This window comes from Danio rerio, chromosome 4 (assembly GCF_052040795.2).
Source record: "Danio rerio strain M-AB ecotype USA chromosome 4, GRCz13ab, whole genome shotgun sequence".
Lineage (NCBI taxonomy): Eukaryota > Metazoa > Chordata > Actinopteri > Cypriniformes > Danionidae > Danio > Danio rerio.
In genome coordinates, this window is record NC_141024.2 from 43696505 (window position 1) to 43711997 (window position 15493).

At 35.0% G+C, this 15493-nt stretch overlaps 1 protein-coding gene across 1 annotated transcript; it reads left to right on the plus strand.

Moving 5' to 3' along the window:
* Window positions 1-4206: 4206 nt before the first annotated feature.
* Window positions 4207-8337, plus strand: LOC148681098 (uncharacterized). The gene is made up of 3 exons (XM_088650519.1): window positions 4207-4262; window positions 4728-4877; window positions 5950-8337. The coding sequence occupies exons 2-3, from the start codon at window positions 4793-4795 to the stop codon at window positions 7062-7064; spliced, it is 1200 nt and encodes a 399-aa protein (XP_088506645.1). The 5' UTR covers window positions 4207-4262; window positions 4728-4792; the 3' UTR covers window positions 7065-8337.
* Window positions 8338-15493: the final 7156 nt, after the last annotated feature.

Genomic DNA, 15493 nt, shown 5'->3' on the forward strand with positions numbered 1-15493 from the left:
TTGTCAACTCAACTAACATCTTACAAAAAATAATCCAGATAATGAATAATATAAATTTATTAAATAATATATAATAATATAAATGTATTGAATAATACAACTTAAAAAAAAAATAAGTACAGTTGTTAATTTGAGGGGGTGGCGTCATTTTTATTTTTGGGGGGTCCCCGAAAGAATTCGCCCTACACAAAGGGGCCCTCAGCTGAAAAAGTTTGAAAACCCCTGTCCTACATGACATGAAGTCCAAACTATTGTGTTGTACTGATGTCTACACCTACAACAACCATAAACCCAACCTCAAAGTAACCTGTCGTGTTTTAGCAACATCCACACCAACCATAAGCTTAAAACCCCATCTCACGGTAAACTTCAGTGTACTGTAAAGGTCTGCGCCGACCACAACCCAAACCTTGCCTACTTGTGGATTACTGTTGTGGAGCCTGAATAGCTCAGTCAGTAGAGCATCAGACTTTTAATCTGAGGGTCCAGGGTTCAAGTCCCTGTTCGGGTGAATGACGCTCATTTTGTGGAGCCATAGCTTTTGCCGTTGAGCTATCGTTTGATGAAAGTTTCATCTGGATGCACAATATGTGTACTAGGCATAAAGAAATGGCAGTACAGGCAGTCTTGTAGTCGTGGATGAGTGGTTAAGGCGATGGACTAGAAATCCATTGGGGTCCCCCCGCGCAGGTTCGAATCCTTTGCCACAACAGCAGAAAGACATTCTGCAGTTATCATTGATCCATTTAATGTCTCCTACATGACATGAAGTCCAAATTAATTCACCTGTACCGCATGTCTTTAGACTGTGGGGGAAACCGGAGCACCCGGAGGAAACCCACGCGAATGCAGGGAGAACATGCAAACTCCACACAGAAACGCCAACTGAACCGAGGCTCGAACCAGCGACCTTCTTGCTGTGAGGGGACAGCACTACCTACTGCGCCACTGCTTCGACCAGCATAAAAATGTACATGAATAAATCACAATTTAAATGTTTTTAAATGTCATTTAATTATCAATAAATCAATGCATTACAAATACATTTTAAATATATAAATAAATAGACACTTTTATTACTGTATTATTATTTAATCCATGTTTTAAAGGCTGATTAATCAAACAGTAAAAAAAATTGTATTAATAAATCACAAAACACATTTTAAACAGCTTTTTAAATAAGCATTTGGCTAATGCTTTTCTCCCTATTTGCTGTTTGGTTTTCTTTTTCTTTTGCCACATGCTTTTCTCAAATTGAAAATGAATCAGGTTAAAAATGACTCTGCTGTAATGAGCTATTGTTTTCCTCTCTTAGGAAAAAAAGACAGTTAACAGTTTTATCTAGATTAAATGACCTTGGTGATATAGATTTTTTTGGAGATATAAAACAAAATGAACTTCGTATTTTGCCATCAGAGTTGGATGACTACTATACAGAGAAAGCTAAAGGAGCTTTACGATCTAGAGGGAAATGGATAGAGGAGGGGGAGAAAAATTCTTCATAATGTTTTTAAATTTAGTAAAGCATAGACAATCTTCAAAAACTATTCATAAACTTAGCATAAATAACATTGTAAGTGAAGAGAAAACTTTGATTGATGATCACATCTATTCATATTATTATGTAAGTCAAAATTTAATGAGAGTGATTGTGACTTTTTCTTTTCATTTTCAAAAGATAAAGTTCCTATTATAGATGACAGCTTCCATGAAATGATGGAATCTGAAATTGTTATCTCTGAACTTGATGTTGCTATTTCTAAAATATCCAATGGAAAATCCAGGCATATACGGAATTACAGTTGAGTTTTATAAACATTTTTGGCCAGAGATGAGATTTTTAGTTTTTGAAGCACTTAAGAAAAGTAAAGACAAAGCAGAACTATCGACTTCTATGAAGCAGATTTTAATAATTTTAGTTCCATAGCCAAGCAAAGACAAATTATTTATAATAGGAGACCCATAACTCTTTTGTTCAATGATTTTAAATTGCTCTCTCATGTATTTTCAATAGACTCAAAAAAAGGTATAGGCGAGATAATAAATGAAACACAATCAGCTTTCATTAAAGGGAGAAGTATTCACAATCATATCAGACTGATAGTTGATATGCTCGATTATAGTTATTTAATTCCTCAGACAAGTTTATTTCTATTTCTAGACTTTTTCAAGTCCATTGAGCATCCTTTTTGTCTTTAGAAAATCTTTAGAAACAACCAATCTTTTGGGTTTGGTCCGAGCTTTTGTAGGGTAATTTCCATGTTCTATACTGATATATTCAGTAGTAAATCTTTGAATTCAGGATCATCTCCTGGAGTTTACATCAGAAGAGGAATCCGTCAAGGATGTCCCATCTCACCTTTTCTTTTTAATATAGCTGTTGAACTTATGTCATTATATTTAAAAAATTCAGAGTACACTTTAGGTATTGATATACTTGGTAGGACTTTTAGTTTAAGTCAGTTTGCTGATGACACTCTATTAATTCTTAAGAATAGGGAGGTGCTCCCTTTAGCTCTTGTCAAAATTTCTGTTTCCTAAAGCTTCTGAATTCACCTTAAACCTAAGAAAATGTGGAATATTAACTATTCAGAATTGTACTTTAAGAGAATTAGAGGGTACTCTAGTAAAAGAAGAAGTTAAATATTTAGGAGTTACCATCACCAAAAATTCTGTTAATAGAGAATGTGCAAATGTTAATATTAAAATGGAAGGTATGAAAAAAATCACTAAATCATTGGCTAGCTAGAGACCTTTCCATATTGGGTTCAATTCTTTTGACTGGGATTATTTAAAATTATATATTTACCTTATCCTTTACATACTTCTCCCAAAATAGTTAAATCTTTAAATTCAATATTATTTCAATTTATTTGGAAAAATAAATCACATTATTTACGTAAGAATCATATGGTCAAAGAGTATGAATATGGAGGTTTAAAAGCAATCGGTTTTGAATGTCTTCTTGGCACTTTTAGAGTTAAATGATTGAAAGAGTGTTTAGCTAAGCCTTATTCAATATTGTATCATATCCCAAATAATTTGTTTAAAAAAATGGTGGCCTTGAATTTGTATTAAGATATGATTATGATTGTTCAAAACTTCCTTTGACGCTGTCTAATTTTCATTAGCAAGAACTACTTTTTTGGAAAATGATATTTACCCATAATTTTCCCCTCATAAATCCACTCTTTGGAATAATTGGGCTGTTATTATTAACAGGAAATCATTGTTTAGAAGTGACTGATACAATAAAGGCAATATATTTATTAATGATTTGTTAGATGTAAATGGACTGCTACTATCTCATAACGAATTTTTAAATAAATATAGAGTTAAAATCACTGATAAAGGTTATACTGAAATTTGCGAGGCTATACATATTGCTTTGTTTAGGTTAATTCAAAGTAATTGTTTTAATCTCCCATGTACACTTGTAACTTTTCTTCCATTTTTAAAAATATCAAATGTTGATATTTTCGATGGTAAATGTAACATCAAGCTTATTTACAAAGAATTTAAACGCTTATCATTGGTGATTTTAAGTGTCATCATCTAGGAGTTGTTAAACCCTTAGTAGAGGACAAAGCTTTTACCTTTTCTCTTAAATATCCTGTAGCACCTAAGGTTAAGGAAACTCATTACAGATTTTTATTCAGGGTATACCATGTGAAGGAGTTTATTCAAAAAATATTTAACTTTGATGTTGATAAGTGTAGCTTCTGCTCCAGAAACACTCGATCACTTATTTTTTTCTTGTGAATTTACTTTTAAATTCTGGTTTGACATCCATACTTGGCTTTCATTAAAGATTATTTCAGTCCCCCCTATTGTTCTAGAAGATATTTTATTTTATAAAGCTGATTTACATTGTTCTTTTTCTGATGTTGTGAACTTTATTTTAATGGGTAAATATCAAAAGTGCTGACCCTCTTTTAGGTGTTTTCTTTCTGAGGTAGAGAAAGTGGCTTAAAGCTTCAAATACTTCAGAAATTAAAGTAAAATAACTGAAGCTCTCTGTACTTTATTTTTTAAAACACTTATTGTCATAATGTTTTGTTTTTCTTTGATGTAGATCTTTTGTTGCAGTTGTAACAAATTAAATTTATTTTATATATTTTAATGTTAAATATGCCTTGCGATGTCGATTGCAACAGTAAGTGGCCAAAAAAAAAAACTGAACAAAAAAGACTTTTATTTTGGCGTGGTGTGTGACGTCATTAGGCTGCGCCGCTTCCGCGATGCAGTTCAACTGGAGGAAGGTTTGTTTCACAACTTTACACATATAAACCGATTGATTAAAGTTTCAGGGTTTTCTTCCAATATGACATACCTGCTGTTGACTATTATTTTAATTCTTTATACAACGAAGTACTATTTTAATCACAGTAATCGAGGGCTATTGTTTGAACAACAGAAATGTGTTTTAATGAAGGTTTTATTTATTTACAAGCATAATGTCATTCTAATATAAGTATACAATATTCTATATATATATATATATATATATATATATATATATATATATATATATATATATATATATATATATATATAAAATAAATGGAGAACTAGTTTTTATTAGGTCATTTGTTTGTGGCTATTGTTTCTTGCTCAGACTTACCTGATTTATTTTTGTCAATCACTCTCATATAAAGAAACTGTTGAAGCAAGTGTCGAAGAGAAGTTATTTTGTTTCTGTTCATTGTTTTTTTCATTTTAAACAGGATAAAGTGTCCAAACACAAAGAAAAACTCCCGCTGAAGTGACTGATCTCCACACTGTTATAAAGATGGAGTTTATTAAAGAGGAGAGTGAAGATGTGAAGGTTGAAGAAACATTCACAGTCAAACAGGAAGATCTGCAGGAACAAACAGGTTAATTTTCATTCTCAAAACCAACTCAGTCATTTAATCCTCATTCAGATATATTTTGATAATAAGAACACTAATTTAATCCATCTTGCAGTCCTAAATGTGTGCTGCCTAATTCTCCTTAATTCACATAAGAACTGATTGAAAGACAGGAATGAGTTTCTTTCGTCACTTGTTCTCATGTCTTTTGTCATTCATTTTATGTATTATTAGTCTCCCATTTTCTCTACCTTCTTAAGGTTTTTGCTTTTCTTGTTCTCGTACTGTTTGTAAGGTGTCCTTGAGCACTAAAAACGTCCTTGAGCACTAATGTCGTTTTAAAATTATTATTGAACGAATCCTTATATTTGCGCGTCACTATACAAATTTATCAGGTCTTTGATAAAATGAAAATGGAAAGGATTGGAAGGGAATTTGCTGTGCTCTATCATTGATAGGGAAAAGGAAACTCTTTGCTAGATTGACTTTGTATCCAGAAACATTTCCAAATTCTGAAATTATTGTAAGAGCTTTAGGAATACATGTATCTGGATTCGACAGAAAAAGAAGATCATCCGCATATTATTATTAATATAGTCAGTCGTCGACTGAGGTGGGCCGGTCTAAGGCTTGAAATTCCAGAGCTAAAAAGGAGTCCCACTCCGGCCCTTTTCCCTGTCTGCTTGACACATTTTAGAAAAACATTTTGTTGTAATTATGAATATATACAAATAAAAATTTCATTTACAGCTTTCAAATCTGTCTTATTAATATGACCAAAATTACTTTTATGATCAATTATGTAAGAAAGTCTGAAAACTGGACTGACACGGTTTCAATTTACTATAACTTCTATGTTAAGTGGCTTTGACAAAATTTACATTGTAAAAACACTAGATTAATAAAGATGAATTGAATTGAATCCGCTTAAATGTGTACATGTTAATGGACCAAACAAAATATGATCTGATTTATTTTACATTTACCATGCATCAAAATTGCAGTGTGTGTAGCCAATGTTTCCAGTGTCTTTTCACTTTTCAGCTTTTGATGAGAGTTTTTAAGACTTAATGAAAACATGTTTTATTTATTTCAGACCTAATTGAAGAGAATGAGGGCAGTAAAGAGGAGGAACATCATGTTAAAATTGAGGAAAAAACTCATTTACAGACTGATGGTATTTTGAAAAGGGGAGACAAAAATAGTTTCACCTGCACTCAGTGTGGAAAGAGTTATGGAAGTAAAGGCTATCTTAAGATTCACATGAGGATCCACACCGGAGAGAAACTATTCACATGCCCTCAGTGTGGGAAGAGTTTTGGAAGAAAAAGGGAACTTAAGATTCACAGGAGGATCCACACTGGAGAAAAACCATACACATGCACTCGGTGTGGGAAGAGTTTTAGCCAATCATCAAACTTAAATCAACACATGAGGATCCACACTGGAGAGAAACCATTCACGTGCACTCAGTGTGGAAAGAGTTTTAACCGATCATCATCCCTTAATGAACACATGATGATTCATACCGGAGAGAAACCATTCACATGCACTCAGTGTGGGAAGAGTTTTGGAAGAAATTTCGATCTTAAGATTCACATGATGATTCACACTGGAGAGAACCCATTCAGATGCACGCATTGTGGGAAGAGTTTTAGCCAATCATCATACCTTAATCAACACATGAGGATCCACACTAGAGAGAACCCATTCACATGCACTCAGTGTGGGAAGAGTTTCCACCGATCATCATCCTTTAATAATCACAAGACGATCCACACTAGAGAGAAACCCTTTACTTGCACCCAGTGTGGAAAAACCTTTAACAACTCATCACACCTTTATGAACACATGCGGATCCACACTGGAGAGAAACCATTTACATGCACTCAGTGTGGGAAGAGTTTCAGCCTATCATCAAACCTTAATCGACACATGAGGATCCACACTAGAGAGAAACCATTCACATGCACTCAGTGTGGGAAGAGTTTCATCTGCTCATCATCCCTTAATCTACACATTATGAGCCACACTGGAGAGAAACTTGCACTTAAGCAGCGGTCACAATGGACTTTTTTCCCTATGGATTTCCATTCATACGCACGGGAATGTGTCAGACCGGAAACCAAGTTTGTGTGTCAAGTTTCGCAGTTCACTGCATTGCAAAGTTCAAGCTTGGTGAACTCTGACCTGCAAAATCGCATCACTTGACTGTGTGAGACCAATCAAAGATCAAAACATGACCTTTCTGGACAGAAATGTAAAATATGGACCAATAGCTCGCTTTTTTGTCTAATAATCTTGTTTAATCCCGCCGCTTTTCACAGCGCCAAACAACAGAATTTTGCATGCTCAAACTCTAGTGTGACCGCAGCTGCGGTGTGGGATGAGTTTCAGCAACTCCTCAGACCTTAATAAAGACCCACACTGGAGATAAACCATTAAATGCACTCCGTGTGGGAAGTTTCAACCGATTAGCAAACCTTAATGAACACATAAAGATCCACACTGGTGTGAAAGAGTATATGTGCTTGAGTGTGAGAAGACTTTTATTTCAAAATTTAAACTGCACCCGACGTTTCACACTGGAGAGACCGTACAAGTGTTCACACTGTGACAAGAGGTTTAATCAGTAACACATCTGAAAACACGAAAGAGGATTCACACTGGAGAGAAACCGTACAGATCTGATGAGTGTCTACAGAATTGGACAAAAGTTGCACACATGAAATGAATGCAGCAAAACATTTTCTCTGTGCACAATGTTTGAAAAGGCTGAGTGACGATATACTGTTTTCCAACACTCCTACATTGCAGTAGGTGGGGTTGTAAATGTGTTGCGCTCCTCGCGTTTACCGTAAACACAATGATGGCGGCTGAGAGAGGAACAGTTTCATAAACATCTGACAAACAGCATCTCAGCAGCTTAAAATCTCTCTTTGCAAGTGATTGTGCAGGTGCGGATACATCTGTACTCTACTCTCCAGTGTATTCATGTAGCTAGTGTTGTTTTGGATGATGTTCTCTGTCTGACTCCCTGAATGAGTAGCATCACTGGAAAGACACAAATAAATAAAGATGTATTGTATTATGAATATTTGATGATTTAGGCAGAGCGACAGGTATTAAGTTTTACAATATTAATACACTTTGATGATCCCAAGACTCCAAATTGGAGTATGTGGTAAATCCTGATTGGATGCCTGCATTACTCATCTATGGGTATATAAAAGTTGTTGTGCTAGGCTGCTAGCTAATCCAGGACGCTGTGGCTACTCAGGAGTCCTCCTGTCAAGACCTGCCATCTCATTAAATCTTTAACCTTATGGTTTTGTTTTGCATTGCTTGTATCATGTAGCTAAAGTGTTGTTGTGATTATATCCTAAGTTCTTTATCTTCATTATTATACCTAGACATTTTTTGGTTGCTTTGATTGATGGTTTTATGAGTTACATTTTATAATAAATAATTTGCATTCAGGCTATTTTGTTGGCTCATCTCTCTTTTATGTTGCGACTCAAACAAGCAGGTCATAACACTTTCTGAAATGTGTCCGGTTGTATTTAAGATCTTGTCCTTTCAGTCATGACCATAGGTGAGAGTAGGAACCTTGATTGAGCGGTAAATTGAAAAAATTGCCTTTTATCTCAGCTCCTTCACCACAACAGACAATCACATCAACTGCATTACTGCTGCCACTGCACTGATCCATCTTTTAATCTCACATTCCATTCCTCATGAAAAAAACGCAGATACTTGAGCTACATTTGAGTTAAGGACTTTCCTTCAAATTGGAGATGGCCACCTTTTTCCAGTCGAGCACCATGGTCTCTGACATAGAGGTGCTGTTTCTTTCCCTGCCATGTCACACTCAGCAGTAAACAGCAGTGGTGGGAGTAACGAATTACAACTACTCATGTTACTGTAATTAAGTACATTTTTGGGGTAATTGTACTTCCATGGGTAAAATTTTAAGCCTTTACTTTTACTTGTACATGAGTACAAATTAAGCTGAGTAATCTACTTCGTTACTTTTAAAATCACAATTCGTTACAGAGTACTGTAAATAAATTAATATTTCAAGCACGCACTGACCAGCATTTCGGTAGCCAATAAAAAAAGTTCATCTTAATGGACCAATGAAAAGCCTGGTATATTATTTGAACCGAAAAACAAGTTCAGGCTACTGCAGATTTACGTGAGCTGACCGTCATCATCATACAGTCACGAAGTTATCAATTGACATATGGAGATTTAAGACAGAAGAAATGAGGAAGAAAAAGCAGAGGATGAATGCCCATGGCCACACCCGGAGGAGCTGTTCACCTACAGGTACATGGGGAAGAAAGGGGACAGCTGTGCTGATGCAGTGTGAATAGCTATGTTATCATCTAAAATGCTAATTAAATGTTTGCCCAAAACTAGAATATCGCATAAAAGACTATGCAAATTAAGCAGCATTTCCATCCAACAAGTCAAAGAGAACAAAATCGCCACCTTCTGATTAACTGGAGACAAACATCAAAAGTAAAAACAGAATATGCATCGGTGGGAGCAGCTGCAGGAATATATTATCTTTATTTAATAAATGACTTGCGCCTCAGAAGGCAATCCTGACACGCAGTGAATGTGCACTGGTGTTTGAAAGCGCGAGATACGGAGTGCAGACACTCTTGACAATTTTGGAGGTCATTAAAATATTAATATAATAACAATACTGAAATGGTTGAGGCGGTTTAAAATGACCAAAACAACACTTTAGATGTTTTACAATGTGCTTAGCCTGCTGTTTTGTACATTCACACACATTTTCCAATAATATGCGCATTATAGAGTTTCCATCAACCGTTTTTATGTGCATATCCAAAAAGCGCAGAAATAAGTGGATGAAACCTGCACTCTGCTGTGCCATCTGGCTTACACAGGGTTTCCGTGGGGTCTTAAAAGGTCTAAAATACAAACATCTAAATTTTAGGCCTTAAAAAGCCTTAAATTCGCTGTTCTAGGTCTTAAATATGTTTGCACAGGTCTTATTTTCCGATGTACATGTAACGCTACTCCTAATGCTCAATTAAATAATTTTTTGTTGTTGCTTGGTTTCGTGGTGGTGTAGTTCTTTATTTCACTAGTCCTAATGTAATTTGCTGTATTAAAACTACAAATAAGACCAGCATGCAATAGCTCAGTGCGCGCGGTATATGTGACGTCATTGCCGTGTTTGGGGAGGTTCACTTTGGAAGCGCGCGACATGATTTTGGGTGAAGAGTTCATGCGGCGCCACGTTTGATTTGAGTTGAATATGAGTCACTTTGAAGGGATTTTGTCTGAAACAGTACGACTGTACAGACATCTTAACGATCCGACCATGCATAATCACCATAGAGATAACCTGACCAATAATTCTTGGCTAGAAATAGTAACAGCCGTGGAAAGGAAGTGTTTTGTTAAAAAGTTTGGAAAAACCTGTGGGATAAGTTTGTTACAACAAAAAAGAGGCCATGGCAAAAGTGGAGACCCAGGTAGTTTTAATATTACAGAATATGTTTTTCCACCATTTGTAGGTTTTACACTGATGTATATTTTTGAAGTTAAAACAATGTAACAAAAATTAAGTAACAAATTAAGTCTTTGATAACTGGAAAAGAATATATGAACCCATCGGCTTACAGTATACTGATGCCCAATTTCTAGGCTTTATTGGTAATGATGGACAGGATTGTTGGACCATTATTGCCTTTTCAGCTCAAAAGTAGAGGACAGAAACTAGCCAGACAATAATGTGTCAATTGTTGAGTGGGCAAAATAATTAAAAGTTTCTTTTGCTATTATTCTTGCCAGAATAAAAAATATAATTGTAGAGTAACTCATGTTCTGTTGTCATTGATATTTAACTTTAATAGGTAGAACTGTCTGAGATATAAACAAAAGTGAGTGATGCATCAAAGTTTGATTTAAAAAATCTTGAATAGTTCTAAAACTTTATAATCATTCATTAATTTTCTTTTTGACTTAGCTCCTTTATTAATTTGGGGTCACCACAGCGGAATGAACCGCCAATTCATCCAGCATATGTTTACACAGCGGATGCCCTTCCAGCTGCAACCTGTTCTCATTTACAACAACAGACAATTTAGCTTACCTAATTCAACTAAAATGCATGTGAGCACGAACATGCAAACTCCATAAAGAAATTCCAACTGACCCAGCCGAGGCTCGAACCAGTGACCTTTTTGCCTTGAGTTGAGAGCGCTACCCACTGCGCCACCCCGTCACCCAACTTTGTAATCATAATAAATTATAAAAGTAATAAAAAATAATAATTTTAAAAATCTTGAACAATATTAATGATATAGTTCCGGAAACCTTCTACTTCTCTGTTCATCCATCTGACTTTACGGTGGGTTTCTTTTGACTGGCCCCTGATGTTTTAAAGAATATCACAATGACGAACGCATAAAGTATTAAAGCCTCGTCCATTTCGTGAGGTGCGCGCACAGTCAGCGGAGGGGTGCAATGTGGAGCCAGGCGAAAGTATAAATCAGCCTCAAAAAGTTTGTTTCTTTGTTTTTTTTTTGTTCCTGCACTTCAATGGTGCATCTAACTTGTCTTCAGTACTGTTCAATGTAAATATTTTTATTTTACCAAAAATTTTGTGTTTTTGCATTTTCTCTTGCGTGCTTTTGATATTGTGATATAGGTCTTAAATTTAATACTTTATGGTCTTAAAGAGGTCTTAAAAAGTCTTAAATTTGACATTATGATATCTGCAGAAACCCTGCTACAAGACTTCATTCTATAATCTGAAAAAAAACACATCATGGTAAGAAGACATATAACCTAATTTGTGTGATATTTAATTTATTAATAATATGTTTAGGCACTAGGCAGTGTTGTTCTGTGGTTTCTGACGGTTCAGTTTGTGAATTAGGTAATTATCAAAGTTTCTCCTTAATTTGCAAGTGTTTTTTCTAATTAAATGATCTATTGATCGTACAGACAAGAGGCATCATTTAAAATGATAAAAAGTCGATTTTTATTTGTGCATATATCTGTTGTCTTTATACTCAAAATAGCAAAACATTGTTTTTGTAAAATAATCATGGTGCGCAGTGGGTATCGCTATCGCCTCAAAGCAAGAAGTTTGTTGGTTCAAGCCCCGGCTGAGTCAGTGTTTCTGTGTGGAATTTGCATGTTCTCCCCATGTTGGCGTGGGTTTTCTCTATAGGTGCTCTATAATTATAATCTATAATTAATTCTGTTTACACGGTTTTAAAAGTGTTTATAGTATCTTTAAATGTGTTATGTAAAATGTGTTTTACAGCCTGGATCTTGTCTGACTCCACATTTATGGATAATTCCACCAATCCCGCCAGCTAAAAAGTCATTTGTAATTTGGGTAGTTTTCATGAAGAGTAATTTGTACTTTTACTTGTGTACTTTTTAACACCAGTACTTTTACTTATAATTGGGTACAATTTCAGCAATGTAACAGTACTTGTAATTGAGTACAATTTTTTTGTACTCTTACCACCTCTTATCTTTTTTCTATCTGTATCCAAAATAATGGAATATTCTTTTAAGAACTTGGAATTTAGTCACACTTTAGTTTTTAGTCCAGATAACTGACCATCGCCCATGTACTAGCAAAACCTTGTATCAGTTTTCTACAGACTAATTCAGAGAATGATTTCCTGTCAGGATCAATTACATGACCAGGGAGCTTTCTCGTGCCACAGACATTAATAAAATGAACTTCCATGCTGCTTGCAAGAGACCATTTGAACTTTGTCTACATTATATTGGTCATGGAATAAACTACTTAACGTTGCAATGACATTAAATAGTTAATAAAACATGACTTACCACACAGTGCAAGGCAACCAGTGAACTTTCAATTCTGCTTTTCCCTACACACACTGTCACGGTTGTGGATCTATCTGCTCCTTTATGATGTGTCTGCGTTGGTGTGACTGTTTATTTTATTTAGCATTATGTGTTACTAGCGTGTGTGCGTTTTGTCTCTGTGTTTGTGTGGGAGTTGCGTGTCTGTCAGTTGTTGTTTGTTTTCATGTCATCAGGGGCCTGTTTCAGTAAGGAGGTTCAAACAACTCAGAGTTTAAACTTGAACTCTGAGTTGATTTACCGAGAGATTAAAAACTAAGAGTTTTCGGTTTCAGAACAGCTGATCTGAGTTGGGTCAATCAACTTCGAGTAAACCAACTCAGAGTTAAGCGCGCACACCGTGACTTTAAAAAGGCATTATCAATGGAGCGCAGACATTACGAGTGACTATGGCAATATCTTATAAAAGAGATCACCATTTCTTTCTCCAGCTGAACTTGATGTTCTCATGCAAAGTTATAGCAAATATGAGCGTATATATTTGAAAAGAAGCAACCATCAGTGAAGAAGAGACAGTTAGCGTGGGAAAACAGCTGCTCAAGTTAATGCCTAATTTCACTTTTTAAGTATTTAAATATTTAAGTATAATAAAATAAGTAATGTAATTTGTGACGTTAATATTTTTTTTCTAAACTTTTTTATACATTTATTAGTTTTAAATGATTTAACAGTGCACTTGTGCCTTTTTTATTGATCAAGTGATAGAGGTTAATATAACATTTAGAAGGTAAGCAGTACTAAAAATAATTTTTAGAAAGAATAATAATCCCATTAATCTGGTTACAGTGCATGTCGAAGGTGAATTTAATTTAATTATTTATTAAAAAAGGATAAGCCATCTAGTACAGTTCTTCTGTGTGTGACTAAAATGTAGGCAATAGCTGTTTCCATCCAAATATATTACATAAATTTATGTGCAAAACTGGAATATTGAATAAAAGATGCGAATAAAATTCCATCTAACGAGTTAAAGAGAAAAAAATCGTCACTTAACTTAACTTAAACTGGCACCAAATATCAAACAGAATTTACTGTGGTAGAAGAAGCTGCGTCAATTAATTCTTTATTTAGCCTAATTAATGTACTTGCGCCTCGATGTCAGAAGACAATGCTGAAACACAATGAACACGTGGGGGCGTCTGAAGCCATGAGACGCGGAGACTCTTGACACGCACCAGACATTCGGAGGTAATTAATAATATACACTACTACTGAAACAGTTAAGGCATTTTAGAATGACTAAAACAATATTTAAGACATGTTACAGTGTGCCCAGCCTGCTGGTTTGTCCATTTACACACATTTTCATTATCATATGATCATGATCTTTTTTTAAATGTACATACTGTAATTTGTTCAGTAAAAGTGTTTCCATCGTAGCTTATGCGCACATTTTCTATCGAATAAAAGTTTATCCTACTCAGTTATGCGCGTTTTTTATGCATATTTTAAAAAGTTATGTGCATCATGACGTTTCTATCAATCGTTTTTATGCACGTATCCAAAATAAGCATAAAAATAGGTGGGTGGAAACGTAAGACTAAGGCGAGAAATACCGCTTCATCTTTAAAAAAGGGGAGGAGACAGACAGAAACTCTGAGTTTAGAGAATAAAACCTGCTTCTGACCAGGTTAGATTTACAGAGTAAGTTACCACAGTAACTGACTCTGAGTTAAAGTTACCTCTCTTTCAGAAACAGGCTTGACTTACCCTGCTTTCTCGAGTTTAACAAACCTGCCATTTTGAAACGGAAAACCCAGAGTTTCTCTCATTTCAGGGTTAAAATACTCAGAGTTTTCAGTTAACCTCCTTTCTGAAACAGACCCCAGGTTTTATTCTCTAAACTCTGAGTATCTGTCAGTCTCCTCCCCTTTTTTAAAGATGAAGCGTATTTCTCGCCTTAGCTTTACGTTTCCACACACCTATTTTAGAGCTCATTTTGGAGATGCCCATAACGTCAAATGTCATGAAACGTCATGATTCACATAACTTTTGAAAATACGCATAATAAAACATGCGCATAACTGAGGTTAAACTTTTATTTGATAAGATGCACATAAACTACGAAGTGCACTTAACAAATTACAGTATGAACATTAAAAAAAAGGTTTGTTAAATGTGTGTGAATGGACAAACCAGCAGACTGAGCACACTGTAGAACATCTTAAATGTTGTTTTAGTCATTCTAAAATGCCTTAACTGTTTCAGTATCAGTGTATATTATTAATTACCGCCGAGCGTCTGGAGCGTGTCTCCGCGTCTCATGGCTTCAAACGCCCCCACGTGTTCATTGTTTGTCAATTGTCTTCTGAGGCGCAAGTACATTAATTAAATAAAAAAATCATTGACACAGCTTATTCTACCGCAATAAATTCTGTTTTTACTGTTGATAGTTTGGCGCAAGTTAATCAGGAAGTGACGATTGTGTTCTCTTCGACGCTTTGGATAAAAACGCTGCTTTATTTTTAGGCGTTATTCCAGTTTTGCACAAATTTATGTAATAGCCTATATTTTGATGGAAACACAGCTATTGCCTACATTTTTGTCACACACAAAACAAAGTCACGTACAAGGCTTGTCCTTTTTTTCATAAATAATTAGTTTAACCTTCGACATGTACTGTTACTAGATTAATGGGATTATTATTCTGTCTAAAAATTATTTTATTACTGCTTACCTTCTTAATGTTATATAAACCTTTATCACTTGATCAATAAAAAGGCAGACACACAAGTGCA

Coding starts and splice junctions, on each gene's coding strand:
- LOC148681098 (XM_088650519.1), top strand. CDS start 4,793: ATGGAGTTTATTAAAGAGGAGAGTGAAGATGTGAAGGTTGAAGAAACA. Junction 4,878..5,949: donor AGATCTGCAGGAACAAACAG/GTTAATTTTCAT, acceptor TATTTATTTCAG/ACCTAATTGAAGAGAATGAG.